Genomic DNA, 20,673 nt, shown 5'->3' with positions numbered 1-20,673 from the left:
GTGACGTCTTAGACCCACTTTCTCTAGAGACCCACTCGTCACCCCCCCTTACTAAGACTTGTTAATGCGGAAGGAACATGGGGGGGTGTGATGGGCCCGACTATAGTTAGGCCATCAATATAACTATGCCAAGACCTTCGACAAACGCATCAATAATTAGTGTGTGTGCGCGGCATTCATCTTAGGGAGATGGGTTGCGTTCAAGTTCAAAGTCATATTTTCTGCGCTCTCGCTAGAAGCACTCAACTTCACCTAAGTCGATCGTTGCAATAACGTCATTACGTTTCAACCCTCCCAAGCTTCCTACGGCCATTGCCTCAAGCTTTTTATTCGCAGCTTCACAAAACTTGAGAGGACCTAAAGGCAAAGATTGTTGTGGGGAATTCCACGACAGACGATCGCGAATACTTTCGTCCAGCGCGGGAAGTGATCCGTGATCAAAATCAAAGTCCCCCCGAAAGACTTGGGAATATTGGCATCGTCAATATGTTCCTTCAGAGCATCAGAAACTTCATGACTGCCCAACACCTCGATTTTCTCGGCGGTGTTGGGATCTACCCATTTCTTGAGGTATTTCCAGACCGTTGCGAAATACGAAGGCGCATTGCAAACCTGTTGGTTGTCAGAATATGGTCCATTTTGAAGGTGATATTCTTTTTCAAGGCTTACAAAGACTTTCAAAATTGTTTCCGGATAACATGTCGAGAGAAGCCAGCTTATCTCTTGGGCGAATGTTTTGAGATTCCAACCTTGTTTTAAACCCAGACCGGACGCATCGACGAGATAAATAGAACTCGAGATTGGCGTAGACGAGTTCGACCGATCGGTCATCATGGCGCATAGTGGAAGGACGAATCGGACGAGACTATCATGAAAGACGGAGGCCATTTGCAGCATATCAGGCTTCGGGGAGCCTCCGGTCTCACATTTTGATAAGCTCCAGCCGGCGGACTTACGACTTTCTTCCCACGAATTCAAAGCGCCTTTGTCAAGCTTAGAAATATCAAAATAACAAATTGGAAGCCCTTGCTTATTTCTTCTTCCTGTCCAGTGTGGATACTGTGTTATCTCAGGTCAGTGATCTGCTATTGCGCGTCGGGGGCCGAGGCAGTCTTACGAATTGACGGGCTTGTTCAAAATCCTCAGTATCTATGACTTCGTATAAATGCAAAATATCTCGCTCGTCCCGAAAATCGATGGATTGTTGTAATTGGTTTACCGCATCATTGGGGTCGTTCTTTCGTGCGATCAAGAATCGCAATAATGTTGGGTAGTCGGATAAGCCATCACAGCGGTCGCTGGTTTCGATGCCTTTCGGCCGACTCAACAGACCCTTATCAGCGCAAAGGCGAGTGAGAGCTTGGAACGAAGCAGAATACTCCTCGGGCGGAAATGCAGGCTCCGAGCTCATATCTGGGCCAGTTTTAAGTTAATCTGAGATTTATGTGAAGGCGGGTTGATAATAGAGGCTCAGTGGATGAGCGCAATGGAATTAATTCAGACCAGCAGGCCATGAAGAGCAAAACCCCGCATGTTTGTCGGTGGGTCGGATCGTCTGGACCTAACGCAAGGTGCTCAAGATTGAGTTGCGTTGAACAGGTTTTGAATTTCAGCTGTGATGTGATTGTTACAAGATTATATGTAGGGAGACCCTTGCTACTCTAGGCACTTATCTTTATCTCTGTTATAACATAAGGTTTCATGTGATGTAAGCTATTCTCAGTGAAGTCACCTTGTATATTTTATACCAAGCTGAAGGTTGCGAGTACGTAAAAGATCTGTTCCAGCTCGAGGAATGGACGGATGACGGAACTGTGGGTCAATCTGTTGCCGGCTTCTACCCGGCGAACCAGCCTTGCTGTTCCCAAGGGTTGGTAAGGAAAGATCCACTTTCCGATCGCGGCTGCGTATCAACAGACTCATGAAAAAGGGGATCCCCGTGCAGCCTACTCATTGAGTTCTCAGCCGTCTATGTATAACTTGTTTTGGTTCGGGTGTCAGCGATGACGGGTAGTCCACCAACCCAACTTTACGCCGCTACTACTGGCTAACTTCGATTGCAATTCCCACACATGGTCGAGATATCAGGGTGCGACGAGTTCCTGATGAAGTCATGCTTTCATTCTCCATTATTTTCGCATTATGGTGGGATTTTAAATGCCCCGCCTGTCGCACCCGGGGACTGGCGTTGTGAGTTCGTCTTTGAAACTCAGTATTAAACATGGATTGTCAACTACTCCTTAACGAGGAGGCCACCTCCTTCAAGCCGCGGAGAGATACTAAAAGCATTGGGGGCTTTTGTGACCAATACTCGCTACGGCGACACAATAATGAAGACAAGGCAGACGAGGGCTGTCTCCGGCTCAGAGAAGATTGGCAGACATACATTGGTCCGATAGAACGCTGGGGGAGCTGCAATCCATTCGAAGGCAATTTTGGGTCGGTGGTTTTGCCTATGTGCAACCCCGATCGGCTCGCGTTGGTCTGCTATATCTTCGAATGTAAGAAAGCAGTTACTATCACATCTCGGATTGAGGAAAGTCACTGACGGTCTCTTTTCAGACGCATTTCTCTACGACAACGTACTTGAATCGGTGTCAAAAGCGCAGGTAAGAGACAGGCAGTCACCAACTTGAATTCCTGAATGCTGACTTTCATTTAAAGTTAGACTCCGGAACGGAAAACCTCGTTTTAAGCGAAACAGACTACCGCACCGTGCGATCAGGAACCGGCACAAAGCAAATACAATCGAAAATGCTGTTGGAGCTCCTGGCCATCGACAAGCCCTGCGCCGAAGTTTTTATACAGTCCTGGAAGGAAATGGTTGCCACGACTGCATCTCGGGACAACACCTCCCTGTTCGCTACGCTTGACGAATATGTTGACTATCGAATTATTGATACCGGTGCACCGTGAGTTCAGTTGGAATTTATGCAAAAGGTAACACAGGAAAAAGGGAGACAATGCTAATTGAATTGCCAGCTTCGTTTCCAAACTCATGTGTTTTGGCATGGGCATTCTTCTTACTGAAGAGGAATGGGAGATGGCCGCTCCAATAACCAGATCATGCTTCGCGGCACTCGGACTAGTCAATGATTACTTCTCATTTGACGTCGAGTGGGATGAGTATGAAAGAGAGGGAAAAGGCCAGAGCAATACGGCAATGACAAGTCTTGTTTGGCTCTATATGCAGTGGGAAAATCTTTCGATACCGCAGGCAAAGGAAAAAACAAAGGAAACAGTTCGCCGATATGAAGCTGAATACTACGAGAAGGTGGAGGCGTTCACCTCCGACCGGGAGAAATGCTCGACCAACTTGGCAAGATATTTGAAGGCGCAGGCATATCAAATCCCAGGCAATGTCGCTTGGAGCTTGCGCTGCCCGCGCTACCATCCCGAGCTCTGTCCTGAAGCTCAGGATGCCTTAGACGCCCAAGCCAACCAGAGGAGGCAATGCACCGAAGAAAATTTTGGATCCAATAAATCATCCGATGCTCAAGAGAAATATGTTCTTGATCTCTCTGAAAACTCCAACTCCGAAACCAGTCAGGCATCCTCGGGTGGTACACCTAGATCGAGTCTGTCGAGCAGCTCATCGGTGCAGTCTGATGATGACTCGACCGATTTGTCTAAATTTGAAAGCCGGGCCACTCTTGGCGACGAGGTCAGCTCTTATCTTTTTTTTATCTCGGAAAGTGCGAATGCTGATAAATTATCATAGCCCTTGCAAGCCCCTTTCAAATACATCACCTCTCTTCCTTCCAAGGGGGTCCGTGAAGCTCTAATTGACGCCCTGAATGTCTGGCTTGTACTCCCAGTCTCAATTGTGCACACCATCAAAGTGATCGCGCAGAAGCTTCACAGTTCATCTCTCATGTAAGTATCGGAGATCAGATAATGTCGATTCATTGCTAATTGGCATAGGCTGGATGACATTGAAGATTCTTCAGATCTTCGACGTGGCCACCCTGCGACCCATACAATATTTGGAGCGCCTTCCACGATTAACAGCGCCAATTTCTTGCTCATTGATGTTATGAATGACATACAAAAATTGAATAATCCGCGTTGCCTGGGAATCGTTATAGAAGAACTTCGCAATCTATTCATTGGACAAAGCTTTGACTTGCACTGGACACAGCAAGGCGAGTGCCCTTCTGAGGCAGAGTATCTTGAAATGATAAATCAGAGTCAGTCCCCGCTTTCCATGAGAATTCACTGCTTTTGAGCAAGAAAATACTGACAGCTTCAGAAACTGGCGGTTTGTTTCGATTACTTGCCCGCTTGATGAATGAATGCGCATACGAACTACACAAGAAGTAAGTCTTCTAATAGAAAACGACTACTCTCCAATATTGACATTTTAGAACAATTTCATTGGATCTCCTCACCGTGCTCGGACAGTATTTCCAAATTAGAGATGACTATAAGAACTTGACTGACGATGCGGTAAGTCTCGAAGAATACTATCTTTGAAGCAAATATACTAACATCAAAATAGTATACGACTGGCAAGGGCTTCTGCGAAGACCTTGACGAGGGCAAATTCTCATTCCCGCTCGTTCATGCTTGGAATTCCAACCCACAAGACCTAATACTACGGGGTATTTTGAAGTCAGGAAGGTCCTCAACCTCGTTGTCTATTTCACACAAAAAGGCTATTATGGCACAAATGGACAAGCACGGAAGCTTACAATACACATTGCGAACCTTGAAGGGTCTGGAGAAGGGCATCCATGAAGAACTAGCGCGCGTCGAACAAGAGTCCAGTTCCGAGAATTGGATTATGAGATTATTGATTCAGAAGTTGATAGTATAGAGATCGAGATCCATGAAAGATACTAGTTCTACTACTGTTGTGAAATTCATGCTTCAAGCGATGGTCAAATTCAAGTTAATATTGTTGAAATTGAATGCGGGGCTGGCACGAATATCAGCACTGGTATCTGGGTAAGCGAAAATAAGACGCGACGCTTACTCGGTATATCTATACTGTTTGTATATACTAGTATTGTGGTCCTTGCGGGCTTTGAGATATTAAGACCGAGATATGTGTGACCTGTATGGGAACCCGAAACTGCGGTTCTGCCTGTAGTGTAAGAGTCTTACTAGAAGGATATCTTTAATGATTCACTTCGCTCTATGTTCACTATGTTAATTTTGCAAACTGTCTCTAAATGTGTTTTACTATGGAATTTTCACTGCTTCTGAAGATTATTTCCCTCTGTTGACTATTCGGTCTGGAAGCTGTCTACGTTAGTGGGAGCTGCAGGTCACTAGATCACTCCTAACCGCGTTGAAATGTAACTCCTCCCTCTTTCTCTCCTAAATTATTTACAGTTCTTTTTTTTTCCGTGACATTAAAAACGGCGACCCATAAAACGGCTATCCTAATTTATACTTGCATGGGCTTATAATGGACGATTTCACTGAGCAGACTCTGTGCGACTATGAAGCTGATCGTCAAACTCGCGAGGTCTATCGTTACTTCCAGCTAGAAAATCCAGTAGTCTTGAATACCACGTGGTCCGCTGGTGAACATTCGGTCACTTCAATTGGTGTATCCTCGATCGAACGATCTCTAGATTTTGTGGACTCAGCTGTGGATAATGAGGCCTCTAAGACAGCCTCCATTGATAACAGCCCTCTGTACAGCCCAAATACAACTTTGACATCTCTGGCACAGCTAGCCGCCTTGCGCCTGAATGTATAACGTGCTGTAATCACGTAATACTCTCCATTTTCAAAAGAGGATCTTGATCTGACCTATTTCTCTTAGAATCTTGAACCGCGACTCTCAGTTCGTGTTAGCGGAAGCAACGAGAACAACTAACCTGGGAAGCTCAATATTATTTGGTGACAAGTGAGACAACCTGTTTGCTAGAATACCCACATTATTAAGTACCTGGAATATTTGTGAGATGAGGATAACCCTATCGTCGTTATCATTTACTAGCCACTCTCATAATACCGGTCTATTTCAAATAGGAAACAGTCAACATAAGGTTAGACGAACGGGATGGCGGAACATATCCTTTTCTTATCATAAATGACCTTGAACGCGAGGAGCGCTTCCAGGAACTTCCCTTCGTACGAGGCGAGCCACATTCCCGCTCTTATACCGGCACACCCCTCACGAGCGATAGCGACATCAACCTGGGATACTTGTTTATACTGGATCCCGAACCCCGTGAAGGACTGGATGGTATCGAGAAGGATATCCTTGGGACTGTGGCAGCGACGGTCATGGAGTACTTACATATGAGTCGCCAGGCCGTTGAAGGACGCCGGGCCTTGCGGCTATCGCAGGGCCTCCGTCAATTTGTGGACGGAAATTCCAGTTTCGGCCATAATGTTCCTGGCTCTCGGTCGCAAAGTTCAGGCTACAGCCCAGGCACACACTCACATGCATCACCGTATCGTAACACGAGTAAATCCACGAGCTCTCCAACCAGGGGCTCCAATCCTTACACAACGGAGTTTGACAACGATGAGACGCCCCTTAAAACCGACGACCGAAGATCTTCGAGTCAAGTCTCAAACGAGGCGTCGGAAATTGGCATATCAGGAAGTCCAGCTCCGCCGTCACAAAGCTCGAGATAAGGCGATAACGGATTGATGGTATCGAGCAATGCTGATTGGCTTTTTCAACGAGCTGCAAACCTCTTACGACAAAGTCTGGACCTCGATGGGGCTGGGAGCGTGATGCTTTTGGAGACTGGGGATGAATCGCCCGATAGCAGCCCCCATAACCAGTCTTCTTTTACTGATACGAATACCTCGGGGCCGGTTCTTGCGTTGTCTACCCGAGAGGATCCGTTCTTATACCAGACGGGCTCCGAGATATCTCACCTAGCTGTCAAATTCGACAATTCCTTCCTCAATCAACTATCTTGTCGTTATCCCAAAGGCCGACTCTGGTCATTCTATTGTGACGGTAGTTTGTCTAGTTCGGATGAAGAGCAATCCGTTGGCGTCGCCCGTGAATATAATGAAGTATCTAGGATCTTGGAGGCCAGCAAGCTGAAGAGCTACTTCCCTGACGCTAGTTAGGTTATTTTTGTTCTATTATGGAATGCTATAAATCTGTGGTGGCTCGCAGGCTGTTTCTCCTGGACCCCACAGACGACATAAGTCTTCAGTCGGGTAGTCGATCTGAGTTCGATGTTTGGCTTTGCTTCTTCTATGATGACCGAATATAGCCGCATTGGAGAGGTAGAAGAAGAGGTATAAACATAGAAAGGATCTATGGAGACCAAAAGCCCTAGACTGGCTCCTAGCGTGGATGGATCTAACTATTTTAATGAACGTTGCTATCTTGACGGAGGAAGTGGTGGATAGCGTGTGCTTGGGCTATTCCAATATCTAAAATTCAACAAAGATTACGGACCATCCGATCGGTGAGTCACAGACCTTGTTATCCACGTTATCCATAGGGAACACTTCAGGTGTGGAGGTGGTTGTCAATATTAGCGATAAAGACTGGGTTTATAATGTCTAGCCCGGCCCATTGAGGTGTTTAATCATGAATCTCCTCGGAAACGTACTGAAATATACCAAAAAGGGCCAGATATCCGTCTTAATCTATGCGACTGATAACTTAAAAGGCCGTTCATGGTGCTAGGGCCTTGAGGACTTAGTGATGTTGACCGTTTTAGGTACAGGTAAGGGTACGTTAAACGAATTTCTCCAAACATGCCTATACACTCTATTTTGTGTAAGAGGACATACTTTTGGTAGGTATTGGCCTCGGTCTATCAATCGTTTGTGAAATTGTGAGAACGCTGGATGGAAATATCAGGATCAAAAGTCGAGTCGGCGAAGGGACTACTGTTAGGGTGATAATCCTACTTGAGTGTCCGGTCGGAGAAAAAAGCCTCCTATCGACGCCCTTGCGCCGAAAAGCTGGAATAGGAGCCACTTGTGGTACCTTCTTAATTACGTCAAATGAAGTTGACCGAGAAGTATGTCGCAATATGCGGGGTAGATCCCCTTTATCTTGGCGAGTATTTATTCTGGTCTTTAATTGTCTACTATATTATAGACTAGTATGGCCTGAGGCTAGTGTCTTGGTCCGTGAATGAACTAATTAATGTTTTACTTGCAAACGAAAGCGATTTGTCTATAGAAGGATTCCTAGGTTTGTACTCCGTATTGCTACGAATGCTTATTTTCCGCAATTGTATAGGTAGCTCTAGCGACGTTAGAATACAATGGCTGTACCTTGCCGATTCTATGGTTATCATCCGGTGACTATGTGGTCTACAGAACCTTGCTAGAGGAATTTTGAACTGTCTCTACCTAAAGCTAGGATCTTCGGCATTACCTGCGCTGCGTTTGAATCTTTCTGAGTAAAGGCTTGTGAGCCGTTAACGATCCTGGCCACTAAGTCTGAATCTATTTATTGGGAGTTCTCCGGAAATATTGTCTGAAAAGCTTGATATAAAGGTAGGTTCCTGCTAGAGCCTGGATCCTGCGAATTGGAATATATATTGCTAGTCTTAGGATATAGAAGTTTTATATCGCCTTTCTTCTGTAAATGATTCCTTTAGTCTCTATGTTCTTTCTTTTAATTTCTCTATATCCTTTATCTCTTTGTTTGTATTTTGAAATAAACCTAGGGTATTGTTGGTCGATGATAACGATATTAACCTTCGACTTATAAGGGCTTTTATAAAAAAAGTGTAATATTACGGCTGTAGATGCAGTGTAGAATGACAGGGAGGCTATTATCCTCTTTAGAGAATCGCTGTTAGGGTATGATCTTATTTTTATGGACATATATATGCTAGTGATGAATGGCTTCGAAGTGCCTTGTGCTATATATACGATTGAAAAAGAGTGGAATGGCTGCAATCCGGCTAAGATTATTGTGTTTATTGGAATAAGTAGCTCTTGTGATATGTCCTAGGTATTGGACTTAGGAGTAAATATATTCCTTACGAAACCTATTTTGTTTAAGGAAGTATCGTGGTTACTTGAGGATTAGGAAGTTAGCCGAGATAAATTATTATAATGTGCTTCGGGTTCTTAATATCTTATATGTAAATTTGATATAGGTCTATGGAAGGTCGAGAAAAGGTTATAAATATTGTCTTGGCGGCTTGGAATAACTAAGGACTATAGTGGGTAACAATAAATTTATAAACCTGGCAAGCTTTGTCAGGGAAAAAACAAAATACCGCGCTTTTATACTTACAGTCAAGGTGTCAATTTTGATAATGGCCGTGATATGGTAGTATCAAATTCACCGGGCTTCGCGTGTTTTTCGTTTACTGGCCCGTGAATACAGGTCTCGTACTAGGGATCCATAGCCCCTGGGATGAATGATGATATGTCACAAAGTTAGTCTAAAGGAATGATGTAGCTTTTGTACGGATGTTTACTAACAGAACGGTTGTTCCTCGAGATCAGTTTAGATTATGATAATGATTGGGACCACATCCAGGGATTCAGGCGATTCATATCTAGAAACGGGAAACTTTGCAGGCAGAGCCCTTCGACCGCTGTTAATAAACTCGCTGACTTAATTAGGTTCAGGAACACTCAAGGTTTCAATCTCTTACTATGTGCCAAGTCCTTTTGTTCAATATTAGCACTATGAATGTTGTGATATTCAGTGAGAGTACAAATCGCACATATCTATCCACCTTTTTCACTGCATTTCTACCACAGCTTAGTTCCTTAGCAATCAAGAATTAGAAGATTCATCAATAATAAGAGTCCTTCTACTGTTGATGTTGCTAAAGGGAGTTACTCTAGTACGCTGTGTATACTAGTAGTACTGTAGGTACCTGGCTTAGTATGCGAAGGTGTGTAGTGGAGGATGTACCCCCGGCTGTGGCTGGTGACTTCCTTACTTCCTACAGCAACTTCCCTCTAGACTTCTTCTCCTCGAGTCTTCTCCCCTCCTTACTTCTCTTCAGCTCTACACATTTGTTTATCTTACATCTTAATCCCATCTGCTTACCCCTCAATATGCGAGTTTCGTTCAACCGTGTCGTGGGAACTTCCCTTTTGGTAGGATGGGCGGCTGCCTCTATCCCTAGTATCGAAATCAAGGTATGTGACTGCTTCGTGCTATATTATGTTGGACCCTTGAGTGGATTCACTTCTGATGCCGCATTCTCTCCTATAGGGATCAAAGTTCTTTTATTCGAACAACGACACTGAATTGTGAGCTACGTGGACCCCGAATTCCTGACTGTCGCAAATACTCAGCCAGACCTTAACTAATTCGGCACGTAATTTATAGCGCCGTATAACGTTTAAATGATTCCGGATATCCAATAACCAATATATGCGCCAACTGAATTCGCATATTAGGACTGGAATCACAGAGCAATGGAAAAAATCGAGGTTGACCTAACGTTTGACCAATTTTTGTTTGAATCGGCAACAAATTCTGCTGCGCTCACCGAGGCTTCGTCCCCTGATGCTATTCCTCATTCACGATCACATACGCAAGGCGAAAAGTCAGTTTTCTTTTATCCCTTTACGCGACCGATCACTCTACTGATTAGGGTATAGGCTCCGCTACCACGTGGCACTGCGAACTCCGACTGCTATGGTTAAGTCTGTAGAAGAGATTCCTATATTATATCTAAATAAGGGGCAGGTCTATGGTACTATAGTCATGGACTTGAATCCGCCAGCAATTCCTCTTGAAGTGTTCCGATATTGAACGTATATCCGTATTTCTTTCGATGACGCTGTGCTACGGTCGAATCCCGCATTATACTGGCAATTGTGGAAAGAGGGCTGTGGCACAACCGAAGCGAAGTAACGCGAGGATGAACTCTTCGCAGTTGAGTTTAATGCCGAAGATAATGATCCTCGCTATATATAGCTTGAGTAAGTGGCCATTGATAGATTTTGTATTACCTGGAACGTTGAACGAGCTGAAGCACCAAAGGGTGTACTATACCCTTACGATTCAATTTTCTGTCAACCGATTTTACTTATTCAAAAGGAGTGAAAGGTATTCCGGTTCGACTTTGTGCGAAGACCGAACCTCTGTCACTGGAAGGCGATAGTAACCTGCGTGAGTCCGAGGTGTGTTATTGTAAGGTAAAGCTGTTCCGGGATCATGGTGCTGAAAGTAAAGTTACTAATGATCTTAAATATATTCGAAAGTCGATTAGAACGCTAGAGCAGTAAATTAAAGATGTGAAGCTAGGAGGTAGAATCGGTAAACGCCGGCGCGTAAACAATATAAAGACGGATATGACGGAGCCCAAGAAATTGGACTATGGGTATATTGGGTTGAGGTTTCGAGATGGTTCGATAGAGGACGACCTGCGGAGGAAATTGGCTATTAGCTAGAGTATGCTATCGTCAACTTGTATAGTCAGCGTTCTTGCCCTCCGTAGTGATAAAGAGGATAATCCTGATCAGTACCCTGTTGACTTGGTAAGAGACCAGGACTCGGCGAACTGTGTTAGAGATACATGTACTGAAGGTCGTAAATTTGACCTGTCACGTCAACTAATAGCTGAGCAACAGTTGAAACTAAGTAAGGTATCTGTTATCCACACGTCATCGGTATTGTAACTTACTTTAATCTAGCTGCCTGCTTCTTTATTCGTCCCAGCAACGAGGCGAATAACGTCTTCTGTGCGATCTACTTATCAGAACGCACTGCCGAAGATATGAAGAGGGAGATCTGTGAGAAGTATCACATTGAACCGTCAAAAATTGTGCGCTTATTGCGCATCATCAACGATGATTTGAAGGTTATAATCGACGAAGATATTGTTCGTGAGCTCCCGGAGGGCCAAACTATGATCGTCGATATTTGCGAAACAACCAGTGTTGTTGATGGAGACTCTTGTTTGAAGGAGATTCGGTTGAAGTATTGATATCAGATTATATGACGTCATATCCAAGTCATGCAAAGAGGCGGCCAGATTCTTGATTTAAGTCACGGGTCCTCTTATGTATCAATTTGGTCTTCTCTTGCTTGACTTCATGTAGCGCAAGTATATGTTCTATGATACATTCTTCACACCGTTGATATGCCTGTATTTACCCACCTAAAACCCTTAACTTCAAGCCTGCATGGCGAACATGGCCTTTAGGACTCTCTTCTTTTGCAGCGACCATTTTGATACATCATTAGAGGAGACATCAAAGCCTCGGTTAGTATCCCTTTCATAGTAGCTCCTGTGACGTTTAGGAAAATCTTTGACCTCAGCGAGGAATTCTTCAATAGGATTTAAATAAGGCGGCAGACAACCCAATATCACCTCCGCATTGCACATATCTGTGTAATTAATTCGGAGTGATGGAACGTCGTATTGTCCATTACTGGTATGGATTTAGGCTTCGGCCATCGTCGCGAGAGAACAATTCCACCTTAAGGAGTATATAGGCTAGTGGGGAGAAGCGGTTGAAATGGGCATCATACTACGATTGGTCGATTCTAGAATAGCAGGCTAGTCCTTTTGGATTTCCGAGGTAGATATCTTCGATTCGAAGACCAGCGATAGCTTCAATATACACGTTACACTCTCGCAATTCGCCCTGCTCTCTACCAAAGCGCTACATGGTGGTGGTGGTGTCTTGATACCATATCCATGTCCCATTCGACCCACGCGTTCTGATCGTGCCGCTTCGAGAATCCCTTCCCGCTTCAGTAGGTAGTAGTATCTGATATCGTTGATTGGTGAAACTACGTTACTTGCAATAGTGAAAACTAATTATTCAACTTGCGATTGCTGCTGCGTGACAATATGACAGCAATTACCGCCCTATATCCAAGGCCTCAATGAACGCGGCGGCTGGCTCAGATAGAGTGTAACAATCTATACAATTGATCCCAATTCACCCCTTTCTCCGAAATCCAATCTCAACTAGCGCATACAATACTACAGGATTTAGCTTTGGACCTCAACCATGAAGACTCAGACTGTAAGAACCACGTTCAATCTCGCGAGGTATCAATATATCCAATTATGCGCTACCTGAATACTGTTGATGGGGCCTGTATCTTTATTCCAACATCCTGAACTTCCTGGGTTGTCATCTGTCCATCGAGTGAAGGTGTGGACTCTCTGGTCGTCTCCTAATGGTTCCTACACCGGCCAAATATTGAATGAGCAGGGCTACGTCGAGGACGCGCGTTGCTGAAAATTGCCTCGTCCGATTATGAATAGCAATTAAGATGTTCAAGGTACTTTCAGTCAGTTTCACAAAGTTTGAGAAAGCCTCTCTTTGCATGCTCAGGAGATGAGTGCAATAGATATTGCTCTTGCTGAGTAGCCTCACGAACGAGAGGTTCAAACGGTATTATGGACTTAGTGGCTTTTATAGAAACTCTCTACGAGGCGCAGCCCTCTGGGTCAACATCATCATAGATTAATTCCTAATGGGTTCGAACATTTGCGGAACCACCAGGTTCGGAGACGAGCATTTGGTTCAGCGTGCTAGTGACTTGTGAATAGTCGAGCCACAGATTGTCGACAGGACCGCAAATACCGTGTGTGGGACTCTAGGTTTCCGAGAAATAAATCTTACCAGCGAAAAACCTAGAAAATCTCCCTCGCGCACGGGGACGATAGAATAGACGAGCAGAGAGCTATCGTCCTTGGGTAAGAGGAAGGTAAATGCGGATTTATCTCCACCAGGTTCCGATACTAATTGGTTATCGTAGGGTGCGCATACCATATTACGAGAGAAAGTCCGTAAGCGAATTCCCTTGAAGCTTTCTTCCTCGTTGGGGAAGGCCTGTTCATTTCTAGCACAGTTCCAACACGTCTCCTGGACTTTCAGCCTCTCAGACACTTGGGGATTGTCAAGATCGGATACGCGCGCCAGGTCACCTTTCCCGAGCCTGAGGATCCGCGTTTCTAGCTGTTCTATATGAGGTCTATATCTGGCCTCCCACTTCTCGATTGTATCCACAAGTTCGAGCACTGACACGTAGCGTGTAATGAGTAATATTCTATATGAAAAAGCACAAGATTCTGTTCTGCGTGCAACTCTCAATCGAAATTTCAAGCGTCTGTGACAGGTGAGTCATGACTGGAACTGTGCTTCTGAGTAAACACCAATCTATTTTAGCGTATATAAAGCCTTTTACCCTTCCAAGTAAGTCTTCTTCCAAAAATCTTCCCCTTCTATATAATCAAGGATCATGGCCTTTGAGTATGAGCCTAGCATAGCTCCAGCCACATTTACAGCGACCTGGCGTGGGAATTTCAGTTCATAATAGCAGCATGTCTTCTCGGTTTACAGTAGCCCTGTGTCACCGGCCAGTGAAGCTGGCGAAGATTGTGCTTTTGAATACGAAGTCCAATCACCAGGTTCACCACGGGATGGTGGTCATGTGGCGACAGAGGAGGCCAAAAATGCCGACTGGGACCATGCATCTCCAAGCTTGGTATTGAACGGCATAGATGATTTGCAGCGAGATACCTCTGATGTATCAATCGCATTGGTGGGCACGTTTATTAGAGAGTAAGTGAAAACGCCCCTCTGGCTCAATTCTTTCTGAAATTCACCCTTCCCAAGATTAGATAGCCGAGTACAGTGAGTTCTGAAAAGCTTTCTTCAAAAGATCAGTTAGTTCTGACATGGGTGGTTAGGCTGATGGATAAGAAGTTCGGACAACAAGATCCCTGGAATGGTAAAATACAGAGGTATATGGAAGATGCTTGGGAGACACATCACAAGATAGACCTACTGAAAAAGCAGGTAGCGGCTTTGCAGGCGAAGTGAAATGCTTTGAACAACAATAAAAAAAGGGCTCATCCGAGGGGGTAGGACATCCCACATGTCCGGCGCTATGAAAGACTCTATGCATAATAACCTAGCTTATAAGAATAGCGCTGGCCCTGATTAATTTACAGTTGTACTTTCCTGTGGAGATCGCTGTGCGTCTCTAGAGTGTTCTAAATTTCATTTGAAGTTGATTTCGAAACCTTTCCTTCTTTTGAGGATATATCATTTGATTGCCATGGCTTATATGCATGTCAAAAATCAACTCCTCAGAGGAAAGGTCTGAGATACACTTAACAGTTAGTTAGTTAAAATTTTTTTACTAAAGCTATATAATTAATAAATATATAATAAGAGCTAGTTTTTAAATATTACTAATATATTAGATATCTAGATAATTACTATAGACTATATAACTAGTAGTAATTTAAGTTTTAAGTATTAATAAACCTAGAAAGATTATTATTTTATATTATTTTTAGCTACTAAGTCTATATACAATTTAAATACTATATTTATTCTTTATATAGCCTTTATTTTTACGAAGACTACTATAATATAAATATAATATAGTCTATTAAAAGATATTTTAAACTTATCTTACAAATAACATAAATATATATATTAGGACTAAAAGAATCTTATAATAATAGGATTAATTATACCTTACTAGCTATTTCGTAGATAGAAAGATATAAGATAATATATTATTATAAATTAAGTTAAAAGAAATAGATAATATTTAAGTATATAGTAAAAATAAATATTTTAGTAAACTATTAATATAATAGTAATATAAATATACTAACTTAAAAAAAAGATATTATTTTATATTAACTACTATATAAGTTATTCTATTAGCTTTTAATATATAACTACCTACTATATCTTAATACTATATAGTTTCTACCTTTATATTAGAAGTTAGACTATTTATTAATTATAGACTAGCTACTAGAGCCTATAGAGACTTCTCTATTACTATTCTTATCTAAAAATCTTAAAACCTATACTAAATACTATAATATAAATCCTAAAGCCTAGTTTATATATTATAGATAAATATATAAGTATCTTAAAAAGATTAGAAAACTAATCTATCTATATTATTAATAATACTATATTATTTAATAAGAGATTATTTACTTAATCTAAGAAATTATTTAGATTAAAAAAGAACTTATATAAATCTATAATAAACTATTTAAGAAAAATAGTAATTTTAAATACTAAGAAAAAAAACTAATATAAGCTTAAGAAAATCTTTTAGAATATACTTATAAACTAGAATCTATCTACTAAAAATATAATTAAGTTCTAATAACTACTATTCTTACTATAAATACTTTTTATATAAATCTAATTCTTAAAGTATTTACTAAAAGACTATTAGCTTTAGTATTAAGAATATCTCTATTATCTAATTCTTATATTATCTATTTCTCTATTCTTTTAAATATCTCCTAGACTTCTATATATTTAGTAGAGATTATAAGAATCTCTACTAATATATATCTTAGATTTAAGAAAAATTAACTATAAATCTTAATTAATTTCTAATCTTAATAAACTAAATATTATATATAATAAGTTAGCTTAAAGGAATCCTATATATCTAGATCTTACTATATATCTAGAATAAAAGTTATATTTTATCTAATTATAGAGAAATCCTAAGTATCTTTAAAAATATTTTTAGTAATCCTAATTATATAAATAATATCTAAGATAAACTCTTCTAATTCTATTAGATTAATAAAAAATTTAACTAGTTCTTTACTAAATTCTAATATCTTATATTTAAAGAAAAGATACTTAAGAGAACCTTATTTATATTATTAGAATAAACTATTAATTAAGAACTTTATAAAATATTTCTTTATAATAAGCTTCTAATCTATAAATACTATTAGTTTATAACTTTCTTCTAAAAGCTTAAAAACTAATATATATACTATAATAAAATAATCTAATCTCCTACTATATAACTAATATTAATATAGATATAAGTTTATAACTTATTCTTTACTTAGAATAACTATCTAGACTTTTATATAGTAAGGAATAGTTCTCTTACTTTAATATCTATATTTATTTCTAATCCTATAGATCTAACTTTAAACTACCTAATTTATTAAGACTATAGTAAATACTTCTATTATAGAGCTAAAAGCTATTTTATATAAAACTATCTATATTTTGATTAATACTTTATATAAATATACTTTACTTATATAGAAAGATTTACTTCCTTAGAATATTAATATACTATCTTACTAAAATAATATCCTTAATCCTTACTATCTAGCTATTTCTTATATAATAAACTATTAAAAGAAGTACACTTAGTTTAAACTATAACTAAATTAATATAATCTATATAATCTATTTATTTACTATTATTACTTAAAGAACTACTATTAATAAAGAAATCTAATACTTTAATCTAATTATATTACTAATTACCCTAAACTAGAATAAGAAAGAAATTCTAATATATATAATAATTAATAGTAGTACTAAAGAAAAGTATTTTATTAATATTAACTAGACTAAAGAATATAGTCTTATATAAGAACTTCTAAAGAATCTAATCTAACTAGAAGACTTTAATAACAAAGAATCTAAGAGTAGATAGATAATCTATTTTATATAAATAAAGATAATTACTAGTAAATACTAAGAAAAAACTAAGTTCTTAGTTATTTAACTTATATACTACTTAATTATTCTTAGATTATCTTAATTTAAGATCTATAATCTAAGAGTCTAGTTTATTATTTATATAGTTAAGTTTAATAATATATATTACTAGAAAAACTATAATATTACTATATAAAGCCTAAAGATCTATATTATATATAAAATTCCTCTAAAAACCTACCTCTATAATTAATTAGACTAATCTATCTACCTAAGATCCTAAGATATTAAAGCTATAAACTTAAATATCTATATAGTATATACTAAAAAGTAAAAGAACTATTAACTCTTTACTATAATAATTAAAGATATTAAAACTATTTTAAATAAGAAACCTAAAGAAGAGAATCCTACTAATTATCTATCTACTAAATTTTAAGACTATACTAATATATTCTCTTTAAAAGAAGTTAATAAACTATTTCTATACTACTTATATAACTATAATATATAACTAATAAAAGATAAAATACTACTATTTAGATCTCTCTATACTATATCTTATATAGAGTTTACTATTCTAAAAGACTAGATTATAGAGAACCTAAAGAAAAGGTTTATTTATTTAAGTTTATTTCTTATTATCTTATCTATATTATTTATCTATAAACCTAATAGTAGTCTATAATTCTATATAAACTATTATATCTTAAATATAATTATAGTTAAAAACTACTACTTACTACTCTTAATAAAAAAGATTCTAAATAATCTAAAAGGAATAAAATTCTTTATAAGAGTTAATATTATATTAGTATTTAATAATCTCTATATAAAGACTAGATAAGAATATCTTATAGTATTTTATATAAGACTTAAACTTTTTAAATCCCTTATAATATTATTTAGATTTATTAAAGTCTCTATAATCTTCTAAAGATTTATTAATAACTCTCTTTATAACTATCTAAACCTATTCTATATTATATATCTAGATAATATCCTAATCTATAATTATATAAAAACTAAATATATTAAATATATATAAAAAGTCCTATAATAACTCTATAAAACTAGTTTATTTATAAAACTATTTAAATATAAATTCTATATATATAAAATAAAGTTCTTAAGAATTATTATTAAATAAGATAGTCTCTATATAGATCTAAAGAAGATTTATATAATTATTAAATAGAAGACCTTATTTTATCTTACTAATATATAAATCTTCCTAAGATTTATAAACTTCTACTATTAGTTTATCTAAGATTTTTTAAAACTAACTATATAACTAGTCTATCTAACTAAAAAAAATATTATCTTTATTTAGGATCTTATTTACTAAAAATTATTTAAGATATTAAAATCTATTTTTATATCTATCTCTATTCTAGTCCTTTTTAATTAGATAAAGAATATAATACTTAAAACTAATATTTCTAACTATATCTTTACTAAAATAATCTTATAGTATAATAACTAGAATATTCTTTATTCTATTATATTTTTTTTAAGAAGTATTCTATAATAAAATATAATTATAAAATCTATAATTAAGAATTATTTATAATTATATAATACTTTAAAAAATAATATCTAGAGTTAAAGAGAATAAACTTTTTAATCTCTATAATTACTAATTATTAAAACTTAAAATACTTTATAATAATAAAGCTTTTAAACTAATAATAAGTCTAATAGTCTAAGTTTCTATCTTAGTTTAATTTTAAGATTATTTACTATTTTAGATAATAAGATATTAAATCTAATATCCTAATTAAAAGATTAGAAAATCTTTTTAAAAAGAGGGATAAATAACTCTAATACTAGAGTTATATAATTCTAAAAAGAAAGAACTTAGATAACTAGATTTAAAATAATCTAAATATTAATACTATAACTATATAATAATCTAAATTAACTCTAATAAAGTATAATCCTAAATCTAAACTAATTCTATTAGAATATAAACTAATCTCTAAAAGATCCTAAAAATCTTTAAGATTTATTAATAATATTCTATATAAACTATCTATTACTTTAAAAGAAATCTTTAATAAGATATATAAAAGAGATAGAAAGCTTTAATTAATTCTAAAAGTCCTAAACCTAAACTAACCCTAATATCTAAAGATTATATTTATTAAATATATATAAAGTAGAAATTATCTTTTATTTAGAGATTAACTTTATATTCCTAATAATAAAAACCTAAAAAATAAGTTTATATAACTTTATTATAAAATCTTTATTATTAGATACTTTAAATATTTAAAAATATATAAACTAATCTTTTAAAAATATTACTAACCTAAAATCTATTAATATATTATTTATTAGACCTAAAACTATTATATCTACTAAAAGATTATCTTATTTTAAGAAACTTAATAAAAAGTTCTCTATTCTTTATTTATATTTATATAATCTTAGTAAAATATTTTAATAGATTTTATTATATATGTCACGGGATTCCTGAATCCCTTCGGGTACGATTCGGGTACGATTCATGGCCGCTCCGCGGGCGAATCTACCACGATACACCCGCTAATGCATGACTGCCCTAAGCCCTAGCAAGCTCTAGCAATATTAAAACACACGAACAATAGCTACGATTCTTGTCCTGCAAGAATCAGTTCTGTATATCAACTGTTCTATTTGATCTCTACCATCCGATATCCTTGCCTAGTCACAGGTCTCTAGCCTGACAACTTAGTAACCATTACAATATATCTACTTAAAAATAATAGATTTAATATTATTCTTATAATAATAGACTAACTTATAAAAATAAGATATTTTATACTCTATTATAGAATCTATAATACTAGAGAAGTCTTTTAATTATATATCTAGTATATCTAGAAGTTATATAGTTTATTTTATATAATTATATCTAATTATAGATCTTAATTTATATTAGAACTCTAGAGATATTTAATCTAATATCTATAAATTATAAACCTATTATTAATTATATACTATTCTAAGATTAATAGTTAAACTAAATGAATAAATATAATCCTAGAATAATATCTATAAGTATATATCTTATATCTATAAGATAACTAATTAGAATAAGTTCTATTAGCTAAATTTACTTTAAACTCTAATAAATCTAAGACTATTAAAGTTTTCCTATTCTTTACTAACTATAGATTCTATCTAATCCTAGGATTTAAGTCTATATAACTAGATCCCTATCTATCTATTATTATTTTAGATATTAAAAAGATTACTATATAAATAAAAGATATTACTAAGTTTATATAGAATAAAATAATATTTATCTAAATCTATTATAAA

At 37.2% G+C, this 20,673-nt stretch overlaps 9 protein-coding genes across 9 annotated transcripts; 7 read left to right on the top strand and 2 right to left on the bottom strand.

Moving 5' to 3' along the window:
• Positions 1-232: 232 nt before the first annotated feature.
• N7478_003943 (SEC14 family lipid-binding protein) lies at positions 233-1,411 on the bottom strand (the record flags this gene model as incomplete). Its single annotated transcript, XM_056920157.1, has 4 exons — positions 233-346; positions 397-612; positions 670-1,059; positions 1,118-1,411. 4 exons carry the CDS (start codon positions 1,409-1,411, stop codon positions 233-235), a joined length of 1,014 nt encoding a protein of 337 aa, XP_056783315.1.
• Positions 1,412-2,221: 810 nt separating this feature from the next.
• Positions 2,222-4,819, top strand: N7478_003942 (bifunctional terpene synthase/polyprenyl synthetase family protein; the record flags this gene model as incomplete). Its single annotated transcript, XM_056920156.1, has 9 exons — positions 2,222-2,501; positions 2,563-2,609; positions 2,665-2,912; positions 2,983-3,664; positions 3,722-3,876; positions 3,925-4,190; positions 4,253-4,319; positions 4,368-4,449; positions 4,502-4,819. The coding sequence occupies 9 exons, from the start codon at positions 2,222-2,224 to the stop codon at positions 4,817-4,819; spliced, it is 2,145 nt and encodes a 714-aa protein (XP_056783314.1).
• A 597-nt stretch (positions 4,820-5,416) lies between these two features.
• Positions 5,417-7,053, top strand: N7478_003941 (GAF domain-containing protein; the record flags this gene model as incomplete). Its single annotated transcript, XM_056920155.1, has 4 exons — positions 5,417-5,707; positions 5,780-5,800; positions 5,989-6,584; positions 6,678-7,053. 4 exons carry the CDS (start codon positions 5,417-5,419, stop codon positions 7,051-7,053), a joined length of 1,284 nt encoding a protein of 427 aa, XP_056783313.1.
• A 17-nt stretch (positions 7,054-7,070) lies between these two features.
• On the top strand, positions 7,071-7,501 carry N7478_003940 (uncharacterized protein; the record flags this gene model as incomplete). The annotated part of the gene is made up of 3 exons (XM_056920154.1): positions 7,071-7,166; positions 7,244-7,342; positions 7,382-7,501. The coding sequence occupies 3 exons, from the start codon at positions 7,071-7,073 to the stop codon at positions 7,499-7,501; spliced, it is 315 nt and encodes a 104-aa protein (XP_056783312.1).
• A 24-nt stretch (positions 7,502-7,525) lies between these two features.
• Positions 7,526-8,355, top strand: N7478_003939 (uncharacterized protein; the record flags this gene model as incomplete). Its single annotated transcript, XM_056920153.1, has 4 exons — positions 7,526-7,610; positions 7,723-8,006; positions 8,050-8,238; positions 8,269-8,355. 4 exons carry the CDS (start codon positions 7,526-7,528, stop codon positions 8,353-8,355), a joined length of 645 nt encoding a protein of 214 aa, XP_056783311.1.
• Positions 8,356-9,978: 1,623 nt separating this feature from the next.
• N7478_003938 (CP2 transcription factor) lies at positions 9,979-10,684 on the top strand (the record flags this gene model as incomplete). The annotated part of the gene is made up of 3 exons (XM_056920152.1): positions 9,979-10,062; positions 10,327-10,475; positions 10,531-10,684. 3 exons carry the CDS (start codon positions 9,979-9,981, stop codon positions 10,682-10,684), a joined length of 387 nt encoding a protein of 128 aa, XP_056783310.1.
• A 542-nt stretch (positions 10,685-11,226) lies between these two features.
• On the top strand, positions 11,227-11,861 carry N7478_003937 (CP2 transcription factor; the record flags this gene model as incomplete). The annotated part of the gene is made up of 4 exons (XM_056920151.1): positions 11,227-11,281; positions 11,351-11,412; positions 11,506-11,515; positions 11,569-11,861. 4 exons carry the CDS (start codon positions 11,227-11,229, stop codon positions 11,859-11,861), a joined length of 420 nt encoding a protein of 139 aa, XP_056783309.1.
• A 1,319-nt stretch (positions 11,862-13,180) lies between these two features.
• Positions 13,181-13,944, bottom strand: N7478_003936 (uncharacterized protein; the record flags this gene model as incomplete). The annotated part of the gene is made up of 3 exons (XM_056920150.1): positions 13,181-13,297; positions 13,382-13,492; positions 13,519-13,944. Coding segments are annotated over 3 exons (654 nt in total), but the record flags the coding sequence as incomplete, so codon positions are not given.
• A 5-nt stretch (positions 13,945-13,949) lies between these two features.
• Positions 13,950-14,721, top strand: N7478_003935 (uncharacterized protein; the record flags this gene model as incomplete). Its single annotated transcript, XM_056920149.1, has 3 exons — positions 13,950-14,014; positions 14,239-14,460; positions 14,589-14,721. 3 exons carry the CDS (start codon positions 13,950-13,952, stop codon positions 14,719-14,721), a joined length of 420 nt encoding a protein of 139 aa, XP_056783307.1.
• Between the last annotated feature and the right edge of the window lie 5,952 nt (positions 14,722-20,673).

The sequence above is a fragment of the Penicillium angulare genome (assembly GCF_028827245.1).
Source record: "Penicillium angulare strain IBT 27051 chromosome Unknown utg000003l_segment0_segment0, whole genome shotgun sequence".
Lineage (NCBI taxonomy): Eukaryota > Fungi > Ascomycota > Eurotiomycetes > Eurotiales > Aspergillaceae > Penicillium > Penicillium angulare.
This window is presented reverse-complemented; position numbering and strand designations above follow the sequence as displayed.